This window comes from Phlebotomus papatasi, chromosome 1, assembly GCF_024763615.1.
Source record: "Phlebotomus papatasi isolate M1 chromosome 1, Ppap_2.1, whole genome shotgun sequence".
Lineage (NCBI taxonomy): Eukaryota > Metazoa > Arthropoda > Insecta > Diptera > Psychodidae > Phlebotomus > Phlebotomus papatasi.
In genome coordinates this window covers 63,576,795-63,601,922 of record NC_077222.1, presented here as the reverse complement: position 1 = coordinate 63,601,922, position 25,128 = coordinate 63,576,795, and the positions used below count along the sequence as shown (strand labels likewise).

Genomic DNA, 25,128 nt, shown 5'->3' with positions numbered 1-25,128 from the left:
TTTTGATCTTTTTTTTTTATGGGAGCTTTTTTCCTCAGTTAATTAAAAACGAAAGTTCAACAAATTGATAGATTATGAGAGATGGTTTTCAATGATCTTTTAAAGCTCTGATATGATTAAGTATTAATTAGTCAGAAAGTTGGTTTTGGAAGGAGAAAAAAGAATTAAAGGCATGTGAATATGCCTTAAAAGATCAAAAATATTCCAGTACAAATACTGGGTAGAATGGGTTTTCTTACCCATATTAGAACTTTTAGTTTAATCTCTCAATTCCCATATTGAACATGCTGTGGCAAATACAGATGCAAGTGAAAATTCTACAAATACGACAAAATTATATAGGAAAATGAAGTAGTGTGAAAACTCCCAACACATTTAGGGGAGAGGTGGGTCGCGGGAGGATCTCTCATCTTTCTCTCTCTCTATCAATTTCACACCAAAGAGAAACAGGGGGGTGAGTTGTGACGTTGTGAGTGAGTGAGATCGACTGATAGTAAATATCTGAGATAGAATGAAAATTGTTGGGAGCTCTTTTGGAAGTTTTCTCTGCGCGCTCAGAGAGTCATCGTCAAATCCAGAGTGTTTTGTGTGGAGGAATCATACAGGAGACCCCGAGTAATAGAAAAAAAGAGCCCTCCACCACATTAAAACATGGCGGCGGTCGATGTCGTACGCGGTGTACATTTTTTCCGTGTGTTTGCAATGTTAATCCGACTATTTTAGTGTTAACAATCGTGTTCGATCCATTCGATTTACCAACAATTGTAGTATCTTTCATAATTAACAATAAGAAGACATAAAGGATATTTCGTAAAATAAAACAAAACCAAAAAAAAATTAAAATACAAAGAGATAATATACGTATCAAAAGCGGGTTTACTTTGAAAGCATACTACATATATACACCATAACTTTTTTCTTCTTCCTCTTACCAACCCTCCAACAATAACTAAAAATTTATTTTTCAACATCAGTGAATGAATAAAAAAGTGTTTTTTTTATCAAACCAAAAAACGGAAAATTATACATCAACACACCATACTTCAATGTACAACAACGTAAATAAAAGAAACACACTTTTTGTCAGTCTTCTCTGCGTAAAGAGCCTAACATCTTGTACATCAACAGAGTATTAAAAAATAAGAAATGTGATAAAAATAATAAGGTGAAAGCATTATTATTGTCCCCTGTGCCCCCATCTTCAATCACCAATTTCATAATTCTATAATACTATGACATAATGCATCAGTGAGAGGAAATTCAGTTCTAACAGCTTCTGTGAATTAATTTTGGCACAATCTTCAAAGTTTACCCCTTTCCCTAGATCCTGTGGAAATATTTTTTCTCTTCGTCATATATATCTACCGTATTCTGTATTGTGCTTTAGCATTAAACAAACGTTCTGTTTCATCATCTACGTTATTTACTGAAATATTACATTTTCCATTGAACTCCTCTAGAGTTCCATTTATACTTTTAGAGTTCTTTTCACTTTCTCGAGGACAAAGTACTATGATTCTCTGTGTGATGTACAAACACCATAAGAAGCAAGTACGCAGAGAAATAACGTTCTATCGAGGGAAGAGAGTGAAAGCTCTCAAATCGGGGGGACATTTCTCCATAAGAAAATCATACATTACTTTTTCCCCAATTTATAGTTTCCACAAATGTTTCGATGATATTAAACGACGTGGTTGACATTGATAGTGGCATAGTGGTGTAATAAAAATTGTAATCCAAAAAAAAGGAATTGTAGTTATTGAGCCCCAAAAAACAAAAAAAAAAACTGCGTCTCTCAATATAAGAAAAAAAAAGCCAAAAAAAGCTCAGTGACAACAAGAGAAGAAAAATTCTACACAACAAAAAAAAAAGAGAGAAGCTATATAGTGTATAAACACAAAACGCAATCGTGTGTAGTTGTGTATGTGTATGTGGGTGGGCACATTATATATGTACATAGTGCTTTTTTGGGTTGGCAGAAATATAAGGGAGTCAGTGTGAAAAGCTCTACCGTCTGTGGTAGAGAGAAAGTGCATGAAGTGGAGGGTAGTAGAAAGTATATCTAGCTGGTGTAAAGTGTATGAGGAATTGCAAGTAGGATATCTGCACAAGTTGAAAGATGTTATGGTCGTCGTGTTTGGATCATCGACATCAACACCACCAGCTAATAATATCAGCACAAAAGAGCGTCAGTGACACTTTTTCACCAGCAGCAGCAGCAGCATTTCACCCCAAAAGGCGAAATAATCCACTAAACACCACCCCACCACCTACGCAACAACAACAGCAGCAGCAGCAGCTATTTGAGTCCCTCGATCTGGGCACCAATTCTGGGGCAGCTGTAGCCCAATTTTGTCACGGCTGTCGGTACAACCTACCCCAACGACATCCACACCTACAAAATTTATTGTTACCATCATCAGAAAATGTTGATTATGCTGCGATTCCTGTGAATCTGTGATATTTCGTAAACAATCAACGGTATGTTTCTATCCCTTTGTCTTTCACAAGAAACATTATAACAAAAAAAAAACATTGTACACCCACCCATCTTACAAAATACCCCCACGCAATCCTCTCGCAACTCTCCACGCAATCCTTTTATAAATCCCACTGGAAAACACTGAATTCGAGTTAGTGTGTTTGCATATAATATTTACGTATGTTACAAAAGCTTTTCCTATTTCCATACGTCTACGACAATTAACTATAGTATAATAATATTAAAGCAGATTTTATGCTAGAGAACATCATTACTATAGAGAGATCCTTGAATAATTAATTATTATTCATCGAAAATTCAATGAAACACGTAATAAAACGACTATAGTGAATTTAATTGAACCATCAATCAATAAAATATTTTGCGAAATCTTGTATAACACCTGCCACTATGCATATTTATACATACTTATGCATTTTTTTTTGAAATTTTATAAACGGTTTCACTGATTGTATTAGTAATTATTTTTATTTTTAAATTATTTTTATTTACTCATTTTTTTAATATTGAAAAATTAGGATCCGCTATACAAAAAATGTCTTGCTCGGTTTTTCAAATAATAACAAAAATAAAAGAGAATGAACCCTTGAAAAGAAAATATGAATAGATCAATTTTCTTGTATTTATTGGGAAATAAAAAAAAAACTATAAGAGAAGGTGCCCATGCTTTGCACGGTCCCAAGCTTCATAATGACTAATTTTTTCCTGTCTCTCAATAAATGTGACTCCGTGATATATTTTAAAAACTGTGCACTTTCCTTAGTTTTTAAAATACGGGTGCGATAAATCACATTTATTGAAAAACGTAAGAAAAATTTAGTCAATATGAAGCTTGGGACCGTGCAAAACATGGGCACTTTCTCCTTCCATTAAATATATTAATCAGTTTAATTTATGAAAATAAAACATCCACTGAAAAGAATTCAAGTGTTCCTGAAATTTTGCTAAATTTTGCTCTGGCTTCAAACACTTCATATATTTCCTATATATTTCTTTAATGAATCTAACATATCACAGTCAATATATTTCAATTTCAACACTGAGAAAAAAAGAGGGTGCGATTAACTTTTTTTCCTAGTAACTTAAACACTTTTTAGGTGTAAAAATATATCAACATCTTTTAATGTTAATTTTACATCTTTTAAAGGGTAAAATTAACATGATAAAGGGTAAATTTAACCCCTAATACACTTAAAAAGGGTAATATTTACACCTATTTTGGATCAATACTGCAGGGTAAAATTAACATTTCCGGAATGTTATTTTAACTTTTTCGGATTTCTCTCAGTGAAGCATGGGCACTTTCCCCTAAGTCTCTTAGGAAAATAAAAGAAAATTCACATTATTCAAAGGCATGAACGTTCGATGGGAGAGTAATGTCCCCTATGTGTGAAACCTGAAGCCTTCCCTAACATTATGTGATTAAATATTTACTTCTATAAAATACTTAAGCTTTGAAAGCTGTCAAGCTCCATGCAATTAAAAAAATGCGATGCAACTAAGATGTTTTACGGGAATAAATATTTAATTGCATATGGATAATGCTTAAAAGACAAAATGATGAGATGAGTTATTCCCTTCCAATCAATTTTTTTGAAAAAAAGTTGTTCTTTTCAAAAAATTACTAAGCTAAGATTTAATTTAAACTTAGCGAAAAATCAGAAATTAAGCAAAAAGCTTCCTAAACATGAAAAACGACATGACTAATTTTGCATTATGATAAATTAGTATACATAACATGGGCCCAATAAAGGATTGTAATGATATATAAGGATATGATAGCATAAACAAACCCATAAAATTATAATTAGATTTTATGTTTAGATATGGCAGGGTTAAATGCTTAAATCAGAATCTTTACTCTAAAAAAGACGTGAGGAAGGTCAGATTTTCCTCTTTGTTACCATTTTTTGTTTTTGAAAGACTTTAAAATTACAACCAATGGATTTTATTAACATCTCAAGTTTTACCAGCATAACCGTAATGAATTAATAAATATTTTTCACCTTTGACAGTTCGAATATTTAATAAAGGATAAACTAATACTCGCCCAATAAATTATTATCTCTAAGTATCTCTGGCTATTCTAAGAATGGATCAATTGTCCATTTCTATAATCGGGCTAAAATAGTAGCAGGATGTAATAGTTGTTTATTTTAAATACTTTGAGCTTTAGAACTCAATGGGGAAAGCCACAAAGGCATTTTACAAGGAATCTCAATAGAATCAGGCACCACAATCATCCCATCATCTTTAGAATAGTTCGACAGGACTTGGTCAACACAAGCTTTCCCATAAATTTATATAAAATGATCGACAAAAGTGCAACAAAATGCTTTTTGTGCACATTATATAGCACACAAGACATTGTGAACATTATGTGAGAAAAGGATGAAAATACAATTCATGAATATTTCCCACGCTGAGTTTTCGGACGTGTCATAATTTGAGAAAACCCCTTTGATTGTCAGATGAAGAAAATGTTATTCTGTTACAGCGTATAAGGTTGATGGTGATGAAAAATATGACCCTGATGAATGATAAAATAGTTTTGAAAAAAAAATCCTGGACCATTTCCCTCAATTTTTCCGGAAGCTATTTTTTTTCTGTGTTGCCTTCAAACATCCAAAGGACACTCATACCATGGGAAAATGCTCCAGCAAGTACATAGAATGCATGGATTTTACTGAGATAAATCCACTGGATATCCTTCACCTAAAAATCTCACCGTTTCTCCACGCAGGATCTATATAGTTATCATGGGGTGGTTTTCAACATATACCCAGAGCAAATACGTGTTTACATAGGCAACAGCAGACACTATTAGTGAAGTGTAGGTCAAGGAAAATTAATATCCCGGGAAAGAGTGTTAAAGGTGCTCATAAAAGATATCCATTTGTTTGCTTTTCACTCTATATTATGATATGAGCAACAATATCAGAACAAAAAAAAATCGCGCAATAATGAAAAAAAAACACTGTACAAAAAGACAATTTTCAGGTGTAAAAATGAAAAATTCCCACAGTGCGCTTTTTTTTGGCAATATTTATAGATTACACCGCAAGCATGTTTTAATATTAGATACATACAATCGAACACTTCAAATTATCTCACTCTTTTTCACGTACATACATAAAATTGTGAGATGTTGTGAGCTTGACCTTCACGGTATTTATCACACTCTCACATAGTAAAAAACATTATAGACAATTCACACTACATAAACAAGTAATACATGTGCATATGAAAACCTACGAAAAAAAAATCTATCTGTAATACAATAAATTATTTGCGGGAAAAGCTGTCACAAAAACCAATACTTTATCAAAATTTCATCTGTATTACATCAGTCAACACGAAAGCTAGAGTATTATTTAAAACATTTATATTACATAAACTCTATTTTGTATGATTCTCTTGTCATTATTTTGTATATTTATTCGCACATTTCTGTGTCTCTTCTGCAAACTATACAATTGGAATTTTTCAGAAGTATCTGAGTATATAAGTTAGTGTAAAATCAAAACAAACAATAAGTTTGCAAAAAAGCAACAAACGATGCATTAAATCACTTTTCAGACATTTTCCCTTTACTTATCGAAAGCTATAAAGCTCTATTACATTATCCTGCCGTACAACACTATATTCCAAAGCGCAGAGTCATCTTTCAAAAAAAAAATTATCAAACACTTTCGCGCCAAAAGATATTTGGCACTATATTGTACATTGAATTTTTCTACTTTGACTAATATCAAATATAGTCATGTTTGCAAAATAAATAGAGTTAGGAGAATTTTGCCAAATTCCGGGCATAGCTGACAATATCAATATCATTTCGTTTTGTTTCTTAAAATTTCATAAATTTTTAGTTTTTCAATTTTTAGAGGCAGTACAATGTAAAAACAAAAACAAAAAAAATTATATTCTATGGAAAAATCCTTGGAAGGTTTCCGGAAAGCCAAAAAACTTGGTGGTCCGGATATTTCCCACAAAACTATATCTGTTTTTTTTAGTTATTTAAAATGTATTGCATAATTTCAGGGAAAACAAAAATGATTAATTAATTCGAAGTTTAAAAAAAAAGTTCATGAAAAAGAACACTGAGAGAAATCCGAAAAAGTTAAAATAACATTCCGGAAATGTTAATTTTACCCTGCATTATTGATCCGAAATCAGTGTAAATATTATGCTTTTTTGGTGTATTATGGGTTAAAGTCACCTTTTTTCATGTTAATTTAACACTTAAAAAGGTGTAAAATTAACATGAAAAAATGTTGATATATTTTTACACCTAAAAAATTTTAAAGTTACGAAGAAAAAATTTTAATCGCACCCTTTTTTCTCAGTGAACACTGAGAAAAAAACAGGGGTGCGATGAACTTTTTTTCGTCATAACTTTAACACTTTTAGGTGTAAAAATATATCAACATTTTTTAATGTTAATTTTACAACTTTTTAAGGGTAAAATTAACATGAAAAAGGGTAACTTTAACCCATAATACACCTTAAAAGCATAATATTTACACCGATTTCGGATCAAGAATGCAGGGCAAAATTAACATTTCCGGAATGTTATTTTAACTTTTTCGGATTTCTCTCAGTGAAGTAACAAATATGTTCAGTTTTAAATGGAAATATTGCTTTTCAAACTTAAGACTTTGGGTTTTATATGCAATATGTACGAAATTTGACGCCATACGGAATATAAAATTTTCACTTGAGAAAAGGCAAATAAATTTTAATAAAATTTTAAAGATTTAACAGTTAACATTAATGTTAACAGTTATGTGATTGGTTTAAGATTTAAAGTCTTAAAAACTCTAAACAAGCACTAAATTTGATGAGGCGAAAATATTTTAATTTAATTCTATAAATTTTCAAAGATTTCAAATTAATTAACTAATTATTGTGTGTGGCGATGTGACTAAAATATTTTGTCAATAAATATTTATTTAATGTGTACAAAATGCTTATTTCAATATATAGAAATTATGCTATTATTATTGCTTCCGGATACTCATTTAGCAGTAAAAAATCGGATTTTTTTCATTTTTATTTATAGTTTTATTTATAATCCTTTAGAACTTTAAAATCAGTGAAAACAACATGAAAATTATAGGAAAGCGAAAAGAATTTTTAATAATCTCTTAAATAACTTTATCATTTTTGAAAGCTCTAAAAAATAATCAAGTATCAACTGAAAACTAAATAAAATTGCGCAGTTAATCAACTGAAAATGCAAAGAATAGCATTGGTTTCTTAAAAGTTTTCATTCACTCAAAAGTTTGATTCATAACTGGTTCTATGCAGCAGCGGTTTAGACTACTCCAGAATTTTAAAATTTGCTCAAATATGTTCAAAAAGTAGCTTCACAGAGGATTTTAGCTTTTGACCTTGACATTGACCTTGAAATTGAGCAAATAATTTGAGATATAGCTTTACGCATATTCAAACAAATAAAGAAGGTAGTATAAAACAATTTCTGGATAATATAAAAAATAATATTAAGACTGCTGTTAATGAATTTTAAGTCATCTTATCAGGGTATTCCATAATGACTGCAAGTTGATATCTCTAACCGTTTAGTCTATAGATCACAATAAATATAAAGGTAGCACAAAGTTCTTTAAAGGAACTTAGGCCTCTCCGCAATGGAAGTTCGGGATATTCATTATTATTCCTTTCTTATACAGGGATGAGGAGTAAAGTTTGTTGAGTAGACATAAGGGACTTAAATAGAGCCTAGGTGTCTGCAGCCCACAGATCGTACCATGCTCCCAAACAATCTATCAGGGATGAGATTGTCAGTCCCATATCTCGTGGAATTTAGCACAGTATGAAGCTCACTGTATGCAATTCGAACATCTTTAACGCTAGAAAAAATTTCTGGTGAACTAAAGGAGATTTGAATCCGGGACTTTTGCATCATAGAGCGAGTGGTACTTCTCTACAAAAAGAGAAATACCAAGACATATCCTTTCTCAAACTAATTAAAACGTGACGCTAAAAATATCCTGAAGTCAAAAAAAAAATGTACTTGCAATTCTATTTTTAAAACTATAAAATAATAAGGTAAAATTTTACACTATTCTTCCTTTACTAGTATTGCATCCAGTTACACAAATTTCTAAATCAGCATCTTAACTAGAATATCTTAAGTCGTAACCTGTCCTTTATTTATTAATTAACATAAATTCCTTATTAATTAAGGTGCTGAATACGAGAAAAAATCTTTGTCAATATTATCTGTATACAAATACACTGAACAACTCATTCGTACATAAATTAGATAACGAAAAATAACCGTGCCTGACGAACCAAAACCATGTTGATGAATCTTCCATACGAAAAATTCTTAAGAGTAAATTCAGGAAAAAGTGACACAGTTTCATTTAAAGTATATTTTAGTAATAATTAAACAAAAGAGATAACAATTTTTTGTATCAACATACAAACTGAATTATTTTCAGGTGTATTACCTGATAACACAATCAACATATTGAACTTTTTTGAATCACAAAACCGAATATTGCCAAAAAAAAATTAGCAATTACCTCTCATTCGTGAGTGTGAATTTTGTTTTTAATCAAATAACACAAAAATGATAAATCATATCGTGTGCAGTGTGGGAATGTTACTTGTATAGAGGTGTTTTTGTAAGACAAAAAAAAAGGAAAACACATTTCTATTTCTAGATGAAAAATATTTTCGTAGAATATGTAAGAGGAGAAAAATCAATACGATAAGTCCTCAGAGAGCCAACAAGTAAATTTTTCCTTTTTGTATTTTTCTGAACTTTATTTTTTTTTCTTGTGTAACTTTACATGAAAATTTCCTAATGTATAGGCTCTCTAAAGGTGGGCCGCTACTGAACATGAAATAGAACCAAAAAAAAGCGCACAAAACAAAAAAATCTGAAATGTTCGAAAAGAACCACCCCCTTCAAAAGCATGAACTTTATTATTATACAACACATCAATCTCATAATATTGTATTATACTGTTGAGCACAAATTCACATAGTTTTCCCACTTTGCGTATCTTTTATGATGAATTATTTCACCACCAATCATTTTCTCTTTTTTTTTCATCACCGTCATCAACATCGAACAGTGTTCTTTTTCTTCAAATGACCATCATTTCACACGACCATATGAAAAAAAAATTTTCATATGATTTTGTATGTTGAAAAATGCGGAAATTTTCTCCAATCATAGGGGTTGTGAATGTATGGACGTAATAGCTAAAATGCGACAGCGCGTCAGAGAAAACAATGGAAATGGAAATGGGGTAACAAGATACCAGTGGTGAGGTCAAATCCTGCTACTAACCCTTGAGTTCATATGCGTGCCTTAGTATGAATGTGCCACCCTCCTCCACCGATCATCCCCCTTTCTTCCTTCGACCATCGCCTTCCGGCACAATTGGGGGTCGTGAGCCACAGTCGTGGGGGATGATTGACCGGACTTCCAATGGAAAAATCGATATCAATCCACCCTCAAACACACACAAATTCACATAAACTCCGTTCAGAAATAATATCAAACTGATTCTTTATCCCTTTTGTCAACGATTTGCACTACAAAACCGTTTCTATGCTGCTCGAAAGTATTAATAGAAAAAATAATATTTCAATATGTAAAAATATTTCTAAACCGTTCCTCCCCTAAGAGATCCTACTTCACATTAAATGTATGTAAATTCTACGAACTATATACAGATCTAGGCTATATTAGTTTAAACGGTTTAATCCGATTTAGTGCAGAAATTATCCCAAGGTTATACATATGAATTAAGATCTTTAGAAATTCTCAAATTTTCGAGTTATCTCTGTGCTATATCTCTTTTTTACCATCATCCTCATTTCGTATTTGATTATAAATCCAAACCGAGTTTGTTCAGTGGAGCAATTTAGATTTTGCCCGTGATGATGGTGAAAATGAGTGAAAAGGAAAGGAAGTGAAGTGTATTAATCGAAACTTGCATTTAAATTTAAATATCCTCCCTATCCTTTTCTACCTCACCATAATCCTCTTCATGTTGTGTGCCTGTTGAAATTTATATATACATATTTAATCAGGCACGGTCTTAATTGCTCAACTTCCTCCCACCACCAGCTAAAAATTCCTTGCCCTTGGAATAGTGATTGCCTTTTCTTTTTCTCATCATCATCTTTATAAAATAAATTTGCTATGTCTAATTTCAGATGGAACTCGGCGTGCCACCGGAACTGGAGGAGTTAATTTTGTGCAGTTGCTGCCATTTACCATTCAACGACACGGACGCCACACCAAAGTTATTCTCATGCCGTCACCACTTTTGCTTAAAGTGTGTCAATTCGGTCCTCCTCAAGGGTGGCGAACTCTATTGCGTCCACTGCTGGAAGCGCACTGAACTTCCGGCACCCGACATGAAGCCGGAAAATCTCCCCACGTACAATGCTATTCTGTACCTTGCATCGAACCTCAACCTGTTGAACCTCAAGTCAAAGCCCCCCGACAAGGGCACACATCAGATTCATACCACCACCAGTGGCACCATTGGTAACTCCTTGGCGGCCGCGGCAGCTGCTGCTGCGGCCGCCAACAGTGCCAAGATGAAGAAGGGTGAAAACTGCATGACACACGCCATGCCCAATGCACTCTGGTGCCTCAAATGTCACACGCTCGTCTGTCGAGCATGTGCCGGAAGTGAGGAACACAGAAATCACACCGTTAAGACACAACTTGAAGCCAGAGATGCCATTCGCAATGACATCGCCACAGAATTACTAAGTATGCAAAAATCTTTGTCTGAAGTGCAGCATCTTGTGCTTAAACAACGAGATTTCCTCCTCAAAATCCTTGAGGCATGCACCTCACTCAAAACCCAGGTGGAGACTGAGCTCATCAACCACCTGCCAACATTTGAAATTGCCGAGATGCGCGAGAGTCTTGGCAAGGCAAAAATCTATCTCAATATGCTGGAACAGCAAACTCCAGCTGATGCCTATAAACTCTACACCACCCTCCACCTCGAGAAACAACGTTTACAATCGAAACACCAAGAAATGTTTCTTCAATGTAAACTAGACGATCTCATACGCAACTATGGGGTATTGTTTGATTTTGAACTGATCAAACAGGCCCTTGCTACCCTTCACAGTGGTGAAACATTCAATTCCATCACCATGAACGGCATGGGACACCACAATCCTATCCTTCTGCTGGCCAACTACTGCATTTCCCAACTCTACTCCAGGCACATTCTCACCAATAAACACTCACAGGCTCTCGCAGCAGCTGCTGCTGCTAATGGTTCAGTATACCATCAAGCAGGAACATCACAAGCTCTCACACCCAGTCCCCATGATCCCGGAACACCCCATGCAAAATCCTTTGCTGATCTCACATCACCTAACAAAAATACACAACCACAGCAACCACCACTGCCACCGGGAGCACCACAGCCACCGGTTGGTACTGGCAGCTCCTACGGACACCATTCGGACGCTCTGGTGCCCGTTGCTCAAGGCCAAGGGCCCCAGCAGGCCAACCTACGACATTCAACATACGAGATCAACGGCATGGCCGTCCCTATCTCCATGATGCAACACCTACAGCAACAGCAACAACAGCTGAGCAATAGTCAAGCATCAATTCAATCACCCCAGCCTCCCATCTGTACTCCCACCGTTCACGTCTACCCCATCTACTACTTCAACATCGAGATCAACGGCTCACCGTGCGGACGGATTCTCATTGAGGTACGAAACGACGTGGCCCCGAAGATGGCCAAAAATTTTGGTGCTCTCGCAACGGGTGAACTGGGTTTTGGCTATAAGGGTTGCCAAATTTTCCAATGTTGGGAAAATGAATCAATAATTACGGGTGATTTTGAGCTCAACAATGGACGTGGTGGACGTTCAGTGTTTGAAGAGGGCTTCTTTATGCCCGACGATACCAAGATACTCGCTATACGCGGTAGTGTCGGTATGCGACGTAGTCAAAAGAGGCACGACAATATGGGCCTCGTTGGATCACAATTTCGCATTATACTCCGCGAAATGCGTGGTTTTACCGGTATATTTGCATTTGTCGTTGAGGGATTGGATCTTGTTGAGAAAATAAGTCAGGCAGGCGATTCCGCGGGTAAACCGCAAAGTAACGTTGTGATTGTCAACTGTGGGAAACTACAGTAGAAAACGGATTTTTTTTTTTCGTTTATAATTCTTACACTTATTATAACTATTATACAAAGAATTTTTAGTTATTGTTTTTTTTCTTTTGAAAAAAAAAATGCGAAAGGTATGGTGATTGGATATGTATGAAAATGGTCACAATAATGGTTGATTGGTTTGTAGAGTGATTCAATATTGAATTAAGACAAAAAAAAAGAAAAAAAAATCTAATAGAAAAAAAGTGAGGAAGAAAATCGTTAATGTATTGTAAAAAAATTATCCTAAATATAATTAGTAGAACCAGCAACAAATGTAAACGTGTTTAGATGAATAATTTAACATATTCAAATGAGAAAAAAAAACATACAAAATATATGGGACATGAATTTAAATGGAAGGAAAAGACTTCAATTAATACACGACAAAACACCGGAAAGGAAAGTTTATAGTACGAGTACATTATTATTCATATTGGGCAAGATATATATATATATATATATTATATTTATATTACTGTATAAGGACTATACTAAATTTCGGAAAAATATATCTAACATTTCAAATCTATATACTTATAAAGAGGATTCGTTTTACGATTTACGAAAAAAAAATTGTGTGCAATGCACAACTTTTGGACCAAAGTCAGAGACTTTGTACTTCTCTCTCTCTATCGCTCTTTCTCTCATTGCTAATTGATATAAAAGGTAATTTTCGTTTAATTACCTAAAAAAAAACACAAGTTCTAAAAGTTATTATTTAGATTAAAACATAGAAAAAGAAAAACGCGCAAACGATGTTTTGCTAAAATTATGGCAATTCACCCAAAACTTCCTGCTAAACTAAACTAAAAACAAAAAACACTCAAAGTTATCAATTAAAACGATTAAAACCAAAATGAAACAAAACAATACGGATTACTATTTAAGATGGATGTGTATTCACCATCATATTATTATTATTATTATTATATACAGGGTGTAATTGTCAATATAATGTAATTTTTCGTAGTTTATCCCTCCGCAACATAAAATCCCCCCAAACATAAATATACGTCATAATCAGACAAACACCACTACAAAAACAAACAAACAAAAAAAACTACAAAAGAAACATAATAAAATACAAATGGGAAAAAATCGAAACACATTTTCCTACTTTTCACAATATTCAGGAGAAAATTGTCATAAAAATTTCTATATATATCATATAAGTTTAATGGTAGGGCTCTGTGAAGATGATAAAAATCATGTAGATACGGATATTACTAACATCGAGGGGAGTATTATGCAAAAAAAAGCGTATAGGTTTTTCGATAGGCGCGCGTCAAAATGGGAAAAAATCGAGTTTCATCCGAAAGAAAATGTTTCCGCAATTTCTTTAAATTGTTATTAAATTTTTCACACAACACTTAATTTTTTTTCGGAAAAATTTAGCACACACGAAAATGAGAGAAAACTCTTCAATAATTCTGTATAAATTATATTTCTTTTTTTTTTTTTTGTTTCTCTATTCAACTTGCTCGACAAATTCGATAATATACTGTGAGATACAAAATAATTTTAATTTAATTTCATACACGTCTTTCAAAATGAAAGCAGTAATCCACAAATGACTGTACATGTAATGAGATTACGCAGTTCAAAAATTTCATTGACGGGGAAGTAATTTTTTATAATTATATGTACGTAATAGGTTATGTCATAGGCCGGTTGTTTTATAATGCAAATGTCCAGGAGTAAGGTCCACTTTAAGTCAACGAACGACCAGAAATTTCTATAGACATGGAAAAATTTGTTGTTAAATTTGGTTGAATTTTTTTCGACTAATAAAGCCTTAGAGTAATACTTTGAGAACAGTTGATAACGCCATCTATCGATTTTTATTCTCAAAATGACATTCCAGCGAACTTGCCAGATAATTGATTTATCTCGAGATGAGACAAAGTTTCTGAATCTAATGCCCTAGACACACTTACCGCTTAAGCCGAGAGACGACTTAGTGGAAAATGATGGAAATATAGTTTGACCGTTATTTCTAATGTAATTACGATAAGCCGTGTCTAGGCTAATCCTCAGGTCTGTCAAGGCCCTAAGATACGGCCTACCCAGAATTATGGAATAGGAGAACAAAGTGTCGAAAAAAGATCTTTTAAAGGCTTGATAGTGATCTTTTTCCCTTACATCCTTATAATTGCTCTAAATTGGATAAAAAACATTTAATAAGTTCATGAATTATTGTACATATTTCATGATTTTTTCGTTCATTTCCACGCATTTTGACAGTAAATAATGAAGAACAAAATCGCAAAACAAAGACATGTCAACGGGAAATTCAAATTCAAAAGTAATCTTTTTCCGAATTTTTGGAAATGGCAAAAGCTAACATTTTTCCTCCATGTGAATCCCCCATTATATTCATAATTTGTGTAAATATTTATTTTCTGAATAGAATTTTGATAAATATTTTAGATGAGATACGAAGATATTCTGAACTGACACTGATTTGCATGTAAACATTGTCACAGAGTGGAGTAAGGAAGATTAATTAAAATTTTATAATTAAACAAAAGCTCAAAATCTCATTTAATTTTATATCCAATAGATTTTATCGGCTGGACCGAAATTTAACACAATGGATATATTTTGAGTACTTTTGCAATTACGTTCACCAAAAAGAGCTTTTATCTAAATAATTCTGTATCTCACTGTATATTTAAATAAAAAGGCATCAATGTATAGAAGGAATAAAATATTAAATTTAGAAATTATTGTTAGTAAAAACACGTGAAAATTCCGAAGAAATCATAGAAAAAATGGAAAACAGAAAAAAATCTTACAAATATGCAAAATATGTTCGATTTGTTTTAAAAAAAAAACGAAAACATTCCCCAAAAACGATATAATTGTTCAATATGATAAAATGCATTTTTTAGTCACTTTAATTTCTCTCCAAAAAAAAACCGCTTTTACTGTTGATATTAAAATGGACAAACACAAAATAGTCTTTATATAATATAAATAGTATTCAGTTTACAGATGACATGTTAAAAAAAAAACAAACTACACAAATTGTGAAACAAATAAATAAAATGGTATAGCAATGCAAATTTCAACGAGTCGAACACATTTTCTATTAAAAATAAAATATTCAATGTGAATTTTTTTTTGTGTGTGTGAAATATATTACAAATGGCTAATCGATGTTTTCTACAACAAAATATAGAAATTTATTATATTAAAAAAAACTATCCGTGTCTGTTAATGCCATTCGTACCTGTTAGCAAAGTATGTAATATTTAAATAAAATGTAGCCACAAAGTGATGGTAAGAAAGGATTAATTTGATTCAAGAATCACTTCCGAAATATTGATAAATACAATTTAAAAAAAAAACCGTCAGCTAGAAACAGTTAGTGACGCTAAAAAAATAAAGATACATATATCGATAGAAATAAGATGGAAAAAAGTGTATATCTATTTAGTGAGAAAAAAAATGAATATTTTTTGTAAAGCTATTATACTGTAAAACCTTTGAAGTTATTTCAAAAGTAAACTTTTGAAGAAAAAAATAGCATTGATTGCGATGTGAGAAGTCAAAGATTGAAAATCTTTTGTCAATACAAGTGGACTTTTGCCACAATATAAACAAGTCTGGTCGTACTCAAAGAGTGCAATTAATATTATGGTCATATTTTCCTTTCTTTTCATCTACACAACTAATATATATTATATAATAAAGAAAAGCTAAATAAAATGCGAAAACAAATAATATTGTATCACTGTGAATAATTATGCTAGATTAATGCTATAAATAATTTAATTGCAAATGGAATAAATGAGTCATTGTTATATTTGAAGAGCTTATATATTTTATGTTTTCTACTCTGCAATTTTGGCTTATCACTCAAATAAATTCTCCACTTCAAAATAAAAATAGTCTCTACCAAACAAAAAAAAATCAGATTCCAAAAAGATAATTTAAAACCATTTAAATACTTGACATTAAAAAAATAAAAATTACAATCAGAAATTTCGAAAAGCAAAAATGTTACATTAAAAAAAAAAAAACAAGTAGAAATTTCTCTATTAAAATTACGCTTTAAATGCTTTAAAAGAAATTGATAATTGTAAAAAAAAAATAATACTAGAGTATTAAAAAAAATACACTTATTGTTAATGTAAAAAAAAGTTAGAAAGTACAATTTCTGCAAATTATTGAAAAGAAAAATAATTGAAAAAAAATGTATGATCATTGTTTGCTGCAGAATATTTTTGAAATACGCGCTTGTAGATAAAAAGGATAAATAAGGAAATTTTTGACCACAATGTGATACACTAAATTTTGGCTTTGCAAAAAGAGTTATAATAACACAAATTTTATTGAAAGAAAAAAAATCAAAAATGAACTAAAAAAAAGATCTATAATCAATATTTCTCATTGCTCTCATCGATGTGTAATGTATTCTCGAAATTTTGATTGAATAAACAAAAAAAAACAAAAACACAAGAAAAATGTAAATGAAAAACCACCGGAAATAAAATGTAAGCGGTATAGAGGGGAAGACGTCTTTCTTTTCGGGAAATAGCGAGATGGAAAACTTTTTAAAGAGGTTAATTCAAATTTGTAGATTGATGAACGATAGAAAAAAAATTGGTAAATACGCAAATTGATGAGAATCATAACTAAGCTTAGAATTCTAAATGGTGAACCATGTTTAAACAATTTATGTATAACGGTTTGGGACAATCGAGAATTTATAAATGTGTAGAAAAGTGTATAATTATTGAAGAAAATAAAATTATGGGTACAAAACTAACTAGAAGATGTAACGAAATGATTAGGTGCACTGAATTTTTCTAAATACTATATTGACGAAAATTTTATTTGACATAATATAGAAATTATGATGTCCTTTCCAAGAAATACAATTTCTCAGGACAAAGGGATAAAGAATTTCTAAATTTCTCGCCTCCCAAGTGTGAAATTATAAGTAAAATTAAAAACCCAGAACGGAATTCAAAAATCGTAAATAGAAAAAAAAATACTGAAAACGTAAGAGATTCGAACCTGACACGATGATCGCATCGAAGCCCAAGCGCTCCTATTAATCAAGCTACAACAATTTGCTCTAGGTTCATCCAATTTTAAATTTTATTTTACAGGTCGGGTTAAAAGTTCTGAGAGCGATACTTCTAAATAATTGAGAGAATTGTAAATTATAGTGAATAATTTAGTATTACTCCTAATGGGTCTCGGTCAAAATCCCGAAATCCAAAATTCCGAACGCCAAAATCTTGAAAACCAAAATCCCGAATTCTTAAAAGTGTCATAGCTACTCCCAGGAATACACGGGCGCTTGCCGAAGGCAAAGAGAAATTTTCTGTGTCTTGGGAAATTATTCTGTATATTAACTTGCATATAATTTCATGCCTTTCAGGATTTTGAACATTCAGGATTTTGGCTTTCGGTATTTTGGCTTTCGGGATTTTGGCCCTTTCGGGATTTTGGCTGCCTCCACTCCTAATATATATCTATACCAAGCTTCATTTCCATCTGGAAATTCTTTCTTATCTTTCAAGGCAATTGAAGTTGGTGTGACGATGCATTTTTCAAAATGGAAAAACTTAACTTCTGTGCAGTAAATAAGTCCTTTACTAAATAAAAAAATTAAAGACAGTGAAAATCAATTCCAAAATGGTAAAAATGCTATAGGGACATTTCCACTTTTAAAATCAATTGTTCGCATTTGGTCACTTGAGTTTCAAGGTAGTCTGCAAGCCCTAAAAGTGATATATGCAAGCAAAGTCCAAAATGCGCATTAACACAATAATCGCCCCTGGCAAGTTGCCTGAAATTTGAAGCCACTTTCTCATATTTCGATTTGAATTTATATGAGATTTTTTTTGCACTCGCGACCGTTACGCTAAATATCTTAAAGGTGAGAAGCTTTTCCGTATTATAAGATACCTTTCCGTATGGAGGGATAAATATACTAAATTTTTGTTTAAATACATTTTTTCCTCGGAGCACTGTGAGCTGAGTCCGAGATCAATTTAGGATTTGGCTTCAAATAGCACCATATAAGAAAATTAACTAGCCACATCCTTGCAATAATCATTGAAAAAATCCAAATTATTGTATCTGTGTAGTGTGACTACGCATTAAATTGTATATTTTGAATTTATTTTGATATACTGGGCCATTTCTACCCATTTCTACATTGTTCAGTTTACAAATTTATTATTCAGTTTACAATGTTTCGTGAAAATATTTATTCAGACGCTTCAATCATTTGCACCGGGCAGGACTCGAACTCACAACCGTAACAGTCGAGCCGGGGTCACACCACCCAAGAGCCAAACGCTCTTATCAATTGCACCACGGACCCCTCGCGTTAAATTGCTCATATTATAGGTATCACAAATTAATGTGTTACGATATATTTTGGAAAAATAATTGTATACGAAAAATCTCATTGAAAAAGTGATGCCGGGTACGTAATTTTTTTTACAAAAACTTGCTTCAACACTAATCTGAAATTCGAATATTCGATCTACGAAATGTTTGATCATCCGTTATTATTAACTAGACTTGACCTCCAGCGACATCTGTCTGTCGAAAAACGTGAATAAATTTCTCCGTAGGCAACACTTTGACCGTGGTGTTACATATAAGATTAATATTAATATTATGAAAAGTCGGAAAGACAGGTATATAGTATGCAAAATTTCAAATGGAAAATCCCGTGTGTTAGAAAGAGTACACTTTAGTGGAGTAGTACAATGAGTAAGATATTCCTGTTCGTATTAATTGCTTTCTGAATCGTATTACAGGCAATTCTAGCAATTTTCTATGCGTTCCAACTGTGATTCGGTCAGTTTTCGAGCGAAACACAAGAAAGAGGCAAAATGAAACACTTGCTATCTTTTTTTGCCATTCTCGCAGTTCAGAAAGTATTAATCTTAATATTGTGGAATCACTCTCTGGCATCGTTAAATAACCCCTCTTAGGAATCCCATTTGAATTGGTACCAGTAGTGCCCTCCTCCGGCGGATCCGGCTATTCGAGCACTTTGTCACTTAGGGGTAGTTTTTGTGAGAGAGCCCGATCATTCTCTCGGTGACCGTGCTAGGGAATAGAAGTGTAAAGTAGAGAGCGTAGTAGAGAGCGTGACATTGTGTGCTCGGGTAGTAGGATGCAAAGTCGCCTCCTTCATTACTATAGATCGCGAGTGTTATTAAGAAATAATTAATTGTGGTCAGAGTGAAGCCACAATATAAATCTTAATATAAATCTTATATATGACATGGTCTGGTCACGAACCGAATGAAGAAGCAATAGCAGCCGTAGAAACATATTTTGCAGATGTTCCAGAAACACGCTTATGCCATGGTTTAAAACTATTGAAGGGTCATTAGGTCAAATAGGTCAAAGTTGTGGGAGATTATTGATTAGAAAAAAGAGATCTTAGAATTATGTATTCCCTTTTTCCTGTCCGATCTCAGAACTTTTCACCCGACCTGTACAAAATATTATATTTGAATTATTATGCCCAACGCACAATAACTTCTGTTTGTAAACATATTTTTGACTTATTAATGAGAGTCAATGAGATCTAGATCTAGTCATCTCACTCGCTTTTAATGACAGTTTCAAAAACATATTTACGAAACAAGTTATTATGTGCTGGGCATTATGCCCAACGCACAATAACTTTTGTTATGTAAACATATTTTTGACATTTCAGTGAGAGTGAATGAAATCTAGATCTAGTCATCTCGCTCTCATTCATAGGACTTTTTGAAAATATCTTTACAAACAAAAGTTATTGTGCACTGGGCATCATGCCCAACGCACAGTAACTTTTGTTTGTAAATATGTTTTCAAAATTGCCTATGAGAGTGAGCGAGATCAATAGATCTAGGTATCATTTCTCACTGAAATATCAAAAACATATTTACAAAACCAAAAATATTGTGTGCTGGGCATTATTCTTCGTTTTTGATAAGGAAATTAGAAAAAAAAAGATCTAAAAAAGAAATGTTGTAAATAGCTAGCACTTCCTACACTTTTCGAATATTGAAGGTTCAAATCTTCTGTACTTGCGTTATTTTTTTTCTCAAAATTATGCCACTAACTATTTGAATCGTCCACTAAACTTAATTCATTAAGGTCATTGGCATAGAATTTAAGCCCTGTCACATGAAAATAATAATAATGCATATCTATAAATATTACTTAAGACATCAAGCCCCCTTGAAATTATTATATGACTATTATCGTTTATCAATTTTAAATTTTCAATATGGTATTTAGAAAGTTCAATTGCCAATACTAGAGAACACAAACTGAATATCTATGATATAATAGAAAATATGTGGAAACAACTCAAAACTAGTCAGGGAAACACATGAATTTACGCTCTAAACCAATTCAACAAGTATTGAAAAAAAATATTAAAAAAAATAAATAAAAATAAAGAAAAAATACCCAAAAATAAATCTCATTAAGGTGATAGAACAAAAAAAAATGAGAACCCCGCACGATATCATTTCAAAAGATTGAAACAGACAACAAAATACTTAGTTACACCTATGTCGGTGAACATGAAAAAAATGCATGAGAAATATCAACATCCTTTCTTCATTAACCCCTTCCACCCTCACGTCCTCCCATCCATTCTTATGTAAGCTGAAACCCTTTCAATTAAATGGACTAAACTCGTAGACCCCCTCTCCCAAAAAAAAATAAATAAATAAATCGAAGTATATCGCAGTTTTTTGAAGATGAATAAAGAGAAATGGAGAATATGAATCGGGAATATATAAGAACAAAAAAAAAATAGTGAAAAAGTATATATTTTTACAGAACACGTAACGGTTTTAGTGAATGCGAATTGCGATTAACTCGAACGGAAAGCGAAAAAGTAACAAAAACTATTTATTAAGAAAATAAATTTATTGTAAGGCCGGGCAAATTCTCATTTAAAAAAAAAATCAAACATGAGAATTTGCGGTGATTTTGCAAAAGTCTTTGCAAAATCCACCATGAATGAAACTAATAAAAATAATTAATGTTAGTAAAATAAAAATACTAAAAAACAAAACAATTGATGTCCGTATTTGTCAAGTAGAAAGAAAAAATATAGTAAAAGAAAAAAAAGACAAGAAAATCGTTGTAATAAATGTAAAACACTGCAGCAAATTAATTTTAAGAACAAAATAACTAAATATAAAAGAAATAATCGTTTATCATAATTAATATCGAAATATTGAGAAAAAAAGAGAAATATATATTCATACTACTATGCTTTTGAGTGTATACCAGAGAAAAATAAACATAATCGTCTCTTCTTGGAAGCATAGCCAAAACAAAAACTTGTTTCAATTGACTCTGTGTTATCAATAAACTAAAATGTAAACAGATAGGAAAAATACGTGACGTCTTCTTTCTTATAATCAATAAAATTTGGTTTTGCTGATATATATTATTTTCAAAAATAAGTGATATATGAGTGAACTTTCTGTTCATTTATTTTCAGTTCCTTTATTTCCTAAATAATGTCGTACGCACATTCACTTTTAATTTGTAATGCCCAGCGCACAATATTGTTGTTTTGTAAACATGTCTTCAAAATTGTTTGTGAGAGCGAATGAGATGACTATATTTTCGTTTCATTCATTCTCACTGAAGTGACAAAAATATGTTTACAAAACAAAAGTTATTGTGCATTGGTAATTGTTTTTAAATATGTATTGCACAACGCACAATAAATGTTGTTTTGTTTACATGTTTTTGACGTTTCAGTGAGAGTGAATGAAACTGAGATCTAGTTATCTCGCTCTCTCTCATAGGAAATTTTGAAAACATGTTTACAAACAAAAGTTATTGTGTGTTGGGCATCATGCCTACTCTGAAAAAAATAGGTTTTGTCAAATTAACAAGACAAGTTTGTAAAAAGGATGTTCTTCCACATAGAATATGGAAAAGTTTTGTGAAATCGACCGCCAACTGGATCTTGTTAAAAATTAGTCAAAAGGGTGTTTTTTCCATATGAAAGAAAAAGTTTTGTCAAATTGGTAAATAACATCCTTTCGACAAAATTTCAACAAAATCCATTTGTTCGTTTAACAAGACAGTTTTTTGGAGTAGCGCACAATAACTTTTGTTAACATATAACATGTTTTTAACATTTCAGTTATGCCCAGCTCACAATAATTTTTGTTTTTAAATATATTTTCAAAATTTTCTATAAGAGTAAGCGAGATGACTAGATCTAGATCTCACTCACTCTCACTGAAATATCAAAAACATGTTTACAAAACAAAAGTTATTGTGTGTTAGGCATTATGCCTAGCTCACATTGACTTGTGTTTCTAAACATGTTTTCAAAATTTCCCATGAGAAAGAGCGAGACAACTAGATCTCTGTTTCATGCACCTTCACTGAAATGTCAAAAACATATTTACAAAACAAAATTTATTGTGCGTTGGGCATTAGAGTGAATAAGTAGATCTAGTCATCTCATTCACTCTCATAAGCTATTTTAAAAACATGTTTAGGAAAAAGGACCATTGTACGCTAGGCATTAGGCAATGTGCCCAACGCACAATAACTTTTGTTTCGTAAAAGTATTTTTGACATTTCAATGAGAGTAAGTGAGATCTAAGATCTAATCGTCTAGGCAGTTTTATAAAAATGTTTACAAAACAAAAGTTATTGTGCGCCGGGCATAATGCCCAAAGCACAATAACTTTTGTTTATAAACATGTTTTTAAAATTTCCTATGAGAGTAAGCGAGATGAATAGATCTAGATCTCACTCGCTCACATTTAAATGTCAAAAAGATGTTTACTAAACAAAAATTAGTAACTATAACTAGTAAAATATAATTATAATAATTAGTAAAATAACTTTTGTTTTGTAAACATGTTATTGATATTTCAATGAGAGTGAATGAAACATAGATCTAGTCATCTCGCTCATTTTCATGGGAAATTTTGAAAACATGCTTACAAACAAAAGTTATTGTGTGTTGGTCATAACGCAAAATGCCCAACGCACAATGACTTTTGTTTTGTAAACATGTTTTTGACATTTCAATGAGAGAGTGTGAGATCTAGATCTAGTCATCTCGCTCACTCTCATAGGAAATTTTGAAAACATATTTACAAACAAAAGTTATTGTGCGCTGAGCATAATGTCCAACGCACAATAACTTTTGTTTTGTAAACATGTTTTTGACATTTGAGTGAGAGTGAATGAAAGTGAGATCTAGTCATCTCGCTCTCTCTCATATCAAATTTTGAAAACATGTTTACAAACAAAATTTATTGTGCGTTGGGCATAATAACTGAGATTTTTAAAACATGCTTTTGCCATATCAGTTAGACAAATTCAAATTAAAATCTAGTTTTCTCGTTTACTCTCATAAATAGTCTCAAAAACGTGTTTACAAAACATGGTATTGTTTCACAGTTACTTTGTTTTGAAAACACATGTTTGACAATTCAGAGAGAAAAAGAGAAGTATGTCCTTCAATTCTGACACAAATCTTCAAATGTTATACCTACAAATTAGCCTTTATATTCTAATTCGTATTTTAAAATAGATCTTAATTATAAAGTACTTTTTTAAAAAAAATGACAGCAAATGTCAAATTTTTTCAAACTGTCACTAATTTTAAAATTGATCACGCGAATATTTAAACAGAATTTTAAATACTGAAATCTTGAGAATTCTTGAGAATTTTGAGAAAAATTCTGAAAGATTATTATCTTTTTACTCGAAACAAGGTTTTAAAAAATTTTACATTAATTTTTTAATTTAAATCTTTAGGCTTTTTTATTCCAAAATTGAGGACTTACTTCTAATAATCTGGCCTATTCTTGTGCGTACTCTCACTATAATTTTAATTCCCTCCCTGAAATATTTCAAAGTACCTAACACGATTGAATACAGCGATTGTAATCTTTCAAGAAATTACTTGGAAAAAAAATATGGACTCATGAAAATCAGAGAAACAGTAAATTTTACAAATAAAATACTTTCTGTACATATTAAATGCATTAGGTAATGGTAAATCAATAAGATCGAATGGGAAAAGTACCTCAAAATGTAAAGAAATAAAATCTTTTTGTGCAATTTACAACGCTAAAAAGTCAAACAGACGGAAATACTTCTGTAAATTCTAAGGAACAAGAGGAAAGTGTGAAAGAGAAAAATTTGCAGTAAAAGATATTTAAAAAAACCATACGGAGAGATTGCAAAGAAAATTTCCTACTATAACTTTCATAACGTAAATTTTTCTTTAAGATATTCTTATTTTTACTTTACGGCATAGAAAACGAAATAAAATAAAAATATAATAGTAAACATGATGAATTAAAAAAAAACCCACCAAAGAATTGCCAATTCTTTTACAATTTTTTCATAATCGTTCTAAAAAAATTTGTCGATACATAATAG

At 31.9% G+C, this 25,128-nt stretch overlaps 2 protein-coding genes across 6 annotated transcripts in view; one reads left to right on the top strand and one right to left on the bottom strand.

Moving 5' to 3' along the window:
- LOC129799995 (nuclear protein localization protein 4 homolog) overlaps positions 1 to 25,128 on the bottom strand; it is a 49,254-nt gene that overhangs the window by 15,541 nt on the left and 8,585 nt on the right. The window lies entirely within an intron of this gene.
- Positions 394 to 25,085, top strand: LOC129799993 (uncharacterized). 4 transcript variants are annotated; one of them, XM_055844335.1, is made up of 3 exons: positions 394 to 1,551; positions 1,659 to 2,481; positions 10,709 to 25,085. In XM_055844335.1, exon 3 carries the CDS (start codon positions 10,709 to 10,711, stop codon positions 12,680 to 12,682), a length of 1,974 nt encoding a protein of 657 aa, XP_055700310.1. In that variant the 5' UTR covers positions 394 to 1,551; positions 1,659 to 2,481; the 3' UTR covers positions 12,683 to 25,085. The 4 variants fall into 4 exon arrangements, with proteins under 4 accessions (XP_055700310.1, XP_055700309.1, XP_055700311.1 ...); XM_055844334.1 differs by having other exon boundaries at positions 396 to 1,165; XM_055844336.1 differs by having other exon boundaries at positions 397 to 615.

Coding starts and splice junctions, on each gene's coding strand:
- LOC129799993 (XM_055844335.1), top strand. CDS start 10,709: ATGGAACTCGGCGTGCCACCGGAACTGGAGGAGTTAATTTTGTGCAGT.